The sequence below is a fragment of the Toxorhynchites rutilus genome, chromosome 1, assembly GCF_029784135.1.
Source record: "Toxorhynchites rutilus septentrionalis strain SRP chromosome 1, ASM2978413v1, whole genome shotgun sequence".
Classification (NCBI taxonomy): Eukaryota; Metazoa; Arthropoda; class Insecta; order Diptera; family Culicidae; genus Toxorhynchites; species Toxorhynchites rutilus.
This window is the reverse complement of record NC_073744.1, coordinates 146,858,780-146,864,851: the sequence shown is the minus strand read 5'-3', so window position 1 is coordinate 146,864,851 and position 6,072 is coordinate 146,858,780. Positions and strand designations below refer to the sequence as shown.

Here is a 6,072-nt window from a genome sequence, read left to right as displayed (position 1 = left end):
CAACGGCCAAAGCTGGGACTGGGACACTCCCCTCCCATTGAAACTGCAAGAAGAATGGAAACAGTTCCATTCTACACTCAATCTCCTTAGTGAAGCTCGTATACCGCGATTTGTATCGATGCCTGACTCCGTCAGCATTCAGCTTCATTTCTTCTCTGATGCGTCAGAAAACGCATATGGTACCTGTTGTTACGTCAGGACTGAAACATCCGATAAAATCTCGATCCAATTATTGACTTCCAAGTCAAAGGTCGCCCCATTGTCAACCCGACATTCCATTGCTAGACTAGAGCTATGCGGAGCACATCTATCTATGCTGCTCTTCAAGAAGGTTAACAACGCCCTTCAAACTCCTTCGACTGTTCACTTTTGGACGGATTCTACCACGGTCCTTCAATGGTTACACGCTTCGCCAAGCCGCTGGAAAACATTTGTGTCGAATCGAGTTTCACAAATCCAACTCAACACCAATGTTGACTGTTGGAAACATGTTGCGGGTATTGACAATCCCGCTGATGATATCTCCAGAGGACTACAGCCTGCAGATATTATCACCCGCACTAGATGGTGGAGAGGGCCACCATGGTTAGCACTTCCTTCTGACTGCTGGCCCATCACCTCATTTTCCAAGGAAGAAACCGCTGGTGCATTGTCGGAAAGCCGAAAATCTCCATTAATTGCAATGACGTCAGTACAGTCTACATTTTGCAATGAATTATTCAGTCGGTTCTCGAGTTTCACCAAGTTACGTCGTGTCACAGCTTTCTGTCAACGCTACATAGAAAACCTACATAGCCGTTATTTAGCTCAACGTGAGAATTCAGAAAATTTAAAGCCATCGAACATCGTCATCAGCACTAGTGTAATGCCTGATCCGCTTAATTCGTCGGAACTTCGAAGAGCAGAAAACTTCTTATGTCGTTTGGCGCAAGCCGAAATGTTTGCGGAGGAAATTTCCAACCTTACAAGTGGGGAACGAGTCGCGAAAAATTCGCCACTCAAATGGTTGAACCCATTCATCGATCGAGACAACATCCTTCGTGTCGGTGGCCGGTTAAGCAACGCTCCACTGACGACACTTTTGGCACAAGTTGAGATGTGTCTTAACTCTCGTCCTCTCACCCCGATGCCGCAGGATCCGTCCGATCTGGAGGTCCTTACACCAGGACACTTTCTGATAGGTGAAAATACGCAATCCGTTCCAGAGGTAGACCTAATGAGGACTGCAGACAACCGTTTGGATCACTGGGAATTAACCCAGAAGAGGTTCCAAGTCATCTGGTCGCGGTGGTATCCAGAGTACCTTCAGCAGCTGCAGTCACGTGCTACCAAAGGATGTAATCCACCTGTTTCCATCGAAGAAGGACGAATAGTCATCATCAAGGAGGACAATGTTCCCTCAGCTAAATGGCCTCTTGGAAAAATCACCAAGCTTCATCCCGGAAAGGATGGTGTAGTCCGGGTGGTCACCCTGAGGACTGCATCAGCCAAGGAAGTCGTTCGCGCTGTATCCAAGATTGCTCTACTTCCGGTACTCTCCCAGTCATCGATCATCGAATAACGATCCAGGTAGAGCAACCCAAATGGGAGAACTTGCTCGAAGCGCACCTGCGCATAGCACAGGTAATTGCGGTTCCAAATTCTCTAATTTTATCGTTCGATCTACCTGGTCTTTTTTCTCTCTATTCTCGGTTGACGTGTGACAACTTCTCCAAACATCATTCCTGGCAAGACTACCACACCAACTGTCCATCGCATCGCAATCTTGGATTTGGAACTAGCCTGGAATATGATCGTAGTTGAATCACCTGGCATGATTCAAGGTGGCCGGAATGATCAGAATCTAAATAAAATAAAATTAAAAATAATTGTCACACACTCACATAACACTCACGCGACGGTATGACAAATTCGTCATCAGTGGTTACTGACCACTGTCCGAGAACAATTCCCCAAAAATGCTGTGCCGAAAAACAATAGGCACAAGAAACTATAAATTACGCATGTAATCCACACGCACTCTCTCTTTCGCCAATAAATCATCATACGATATACAAGTGTTTAATTCATTCGGTGTGATCTTACAAAGTATTTTTCTATTCGTTTCGTCGTCTCAGTCGGCTGTTAAGCTCACGCGTTTCATCCGGTGACAAAGATCCGTTTCCGCTTAAGTGACGCGCGTACAATTGTACATTTCGGTGCGTTTCTGGTGCTGCATATTGCAGTGAAGAAAGTTCTTCGAAACCGGACTACAGTGTTCGCTTTAATTTCGTACAGTAGCCCCTCCTTAAAGACGGGGAAGGAGTATCTTATCACCATATAACATTGATTGCATCCTAAAACCTCCACATGCCAAATTTTATTTCGCTTGCTTGATTAATTCTCGATGCAGAAATTTGTGTTTCATTTGTATGGCAGAACAACTACCACACACCCCCGCACCCCTAGGGAGGGGGTGCTTTCTCAAACTATCATAAGAACATTTTCCGACCCCAAAATACCCTGCATACCAATTTTCATGTCGATCGGTTCAGTAGTTTCCGAGTCCATAAGAATCAGACAGACAGACAAAAACAATTTTATTGGCAGCTTGAGATGCATTTTTGCCTTTGTCATAGTAGTACTGTAAAATGTGTCGGATTTTCTCTTTATTTTGCTCCATATTTGCGACACTATAACTCACGAACGACTTAACCAAACAAAACACTGTCGAGGACTATATTATAGCGCAAAAATACCTTTCCAACAAGCTATAGTATGACTCGATACAATGAATACAACTAGAACTACGCGCTTACAACGACACCTCGCGGAAATACCGCAGGACTTTTTTGACAGCCTAATATATAGATTTAGCTAATCGCAATGTACAAATGGACTCATAAACTTCTCCTTTGCACCCGGTGCTACAATTTTTTTCACAACTTTTATTCTGTTACTATTTCGTTATGCAGACTCTTGTTTGTACGTGTATGTTAGTGAATCATTTTAGAACAACTCACACACAACACATACATTTACCTTCTAAAAGCTGCAGTACCTGGTGACCAACCCAAAGATCATAAAAAAGGAATATAGATGGTTAAAAAGGAAGATAAAAACTATCGGAAGAGAAAAATAATTCATAATAAGCTACTTGGTGCCTATAATTGTCCTGGATGAGTTCTAAGCTGGAAGCACGTGATTAAAAATGTATTATAATATCTCGCGTTGTATAGAAAAAGTACATTAGAACAATGTTGCATCTCAAAAAAATATTAAAGGGTGTCCCACATCAAATTGCATCACGGAAGAAAACGCTGTAGAAAATTAACCATTGGGTGTTTTATCTTGAAAATTTGGGTAGAAGTAGTTTAGAGTGTATTGTTTACAGTGTACACCGTGTATTGTTTACACATAAGGACTCATAATTGGTGGTAAAAATTCGATGTTCTACAAAGTCCATCGTTTTACCATCTTTGACTAATTTTTCAAATTTTCTACATGACATCCATCCTAGGAAGGGAAGGAGATTAATAAAGAGCTTTTTTATTTTAAGTCACATTAGGATTCATAACTTGTGGCTAAAAATGATTGTTAACACACAAAAGTTTGAAGTTTCGAAAATTAATAAAAAATTGATGAAAAAACAAGTCAAAAATAGTTTTACCATCTTGGACTCAAAAACTCAAACTCAAAATTTTCTACATGACTTCTATTTTATATATAAAAAAAAATTAAAACAAAATTTAAAAAAAAACACATTTTAGACATTGCAAATTTAAGGATTTTTTGTAAATAAAAAAATAGTACTAATTTCTTTTTTCGGTGTATATTTTTTTCACATTCAAACATCAATACTCTATAACTTTTTCTAAGACACTATTTAGAAAGGACTCTTAGTTTTAGAGATAGAAATTATCAAAGATTTCTGTTACTAAAATCGATACACCCTTTTCAAAAGTTACCCTTGAGTAAAAAAAAAATCACAATTGCTGTAGAAAACTCAACCCAAATTGAATACAAACTTTCATTCGAAAAAAAATACATGTTTTTAAAATCTGTATTTTTTGAACGATTTAATTTGGAAATGCTCATAAGGGTTTTTGAAAATTCGAAAAATTACCAAAATGGCGGTCAATGATTTTATTTACTATGTACATCAACGACATGCGACGAGTTTTACGATTTTGTGATATTAACCTTTTTGCAGATGATACTGTGTTATTCATTGCAGCTAATGATTTGAATCAGGTCGTTTTACATTTGAATGGAGATCTGCGTTCTTTAAGTAGATGGTTGAAGTATAAGCAATTGAAGTTGAATATAAATAACACTAAATTTATGGTACTCTCGCGAAATCGTTCCAATGAAAACGTCTCAATTGTAATTGATGATGAGACCATTGATCGCGTTCGGGAGATTAAATATCTTGGCGTGATGATTGATGACAAACTCAAGTTCAATACTCACATTGACAATGTCATCAAGAAAATTGCCAAGAAGTATGGAATCTTATGCCGTTTGAAAAACGATTTACTATTTGCAGCAAAATACAGCTATACAAATCAATCATCTCTCCTCATTTAGACTTTTGTTCTTCCATATTATTTTTAGCCAATGATACACAAATATCGAGATTACAGCGTTTGCAGAATAAAATAATGCGGTTGATTCTAAAATGTAATAGATTCACTTCCTCATCTTTGATGCTGGACGCTCTAAAATGGTTATCCGTGAAGCAAAGAATTGTCTATTTAACAATGGTGTTCATTTTTAAAGTAGTTAATGGTTTGTTGCCTCGATATTTGTGTGATCGAGTTGAAAGAGGAAGTGACTTTCATAGTTATAACACTAGAAACGCGAATGAATTAAGAACACCTAATTTCTTGTCATGTGCTTCACAAAATTCGTTGTATTTCAAAGGAATAAATGTTTTCAACTCGATTCCAAGACATATTAAATGCGCAACAACACTTACAGAATTTAAGAGGCACTGTATTTCACACGTGAAAGCTGTCTTTAATTAACAGTCGAACGATTTTTTTTTAATTAAGATTTTTTCGACGAAGTTTTATACGAACGGATAATTAATGTGGACAATTTTTTGTAGTTTGTTTTAATATTTTCAATTAACTTGACGAAGTTTTTTGACGGATTATATTATGTAGACTATTTATTTTTTTTAAATTATCTTTTTTTTTTTTATTTGTATTGATCTCTATTATGTCTGTCATGATCTGGTGATGATGGACTAATTTTATTTTTATTTAGTTGTTTTTATAGTTGTATTAGTTGAAAAATAAAATAAAAGTAGTCTACAAAAGTTTGAGCGTCGCGCGCGTGACACAGATATAAAAGAAATTGATATATATAAAATTGAAAGATTTTTAAGTGCCGGTATAGGAATTTTTCGTTAAGGAAATTTTCTCGATTTCTCTGAATGAGGATATTCATAGTCAATCCAAAACAAGGCTGGCGGTTGGACTTGTGCTCTGGTGGACCACTTGGCTGCAAGGGCCTCGTCGGGACCGTACCGGCTCTGTAGCGGACATGACTGAGTATTGGCATGTCTTTTGACATTGCAATTTTTTTGAACTTATATCTGTGAATAAAATCAGTTTTCGGTGATACTTCTCATTTTGACAAGAAAATCATATAGCGGTCTCACATCGGGTTGTAGTTGAAGGAACGGTAAGCTAAATAGGGGAAAAGGGTCAATTGCTTCGAACACCAGCACCGAAAATGGAACATTTATGATGCAAAGATTATGATCCCTGACTGGTGGGACAAAACAAAGTGAGATTTGCTGTAAGATACTGATGATCTCGTTGCGGGCGTTGTGATCGGTTACAGCCAGATATTGCGTTTTTGAATACGAGACAAGAAATACTATACTTTTCGATTATGTCGTACAAAAATATTTAGTTATAACCGAAAAAGGTGCAAATTGTGATTACTGTGCTTTATTACAAGTTGTATAGAGTTCAGTACGATTGGTCATTGATTCATTTATTTTGTACAAATCGAAACTAAACTTGCATACCTTGAGGTAATGGAAATACTGCTTCTTGAATTACCTAGCCGCAATTT

At 37.8% G+C, this 6,072-nt stretch overlaps 1 protein-coding gene across 1 annotated transcript; it reads left to right on the top strand.

Moving 5' to 3' along the window:
- The first annotated feature begins 865 nt into the window (after nucleotides 1-865).
- LOC129761502 (uncharacterized) lies at nucleotides 866-1,561 on the top strand. Its single transcript, XM_055759224.1, has one exon. The coding sequence runs from the start codon at nucleotides 866-868 to the stop codon at nucleotides 1,559-1,561; it is 696 nt and encodes a 231-aa protein (XP_055615199.1).
- The last annotated feature ends 4,511 nt before the right edge of the window (nucleotides 1,562-6,072 follow it).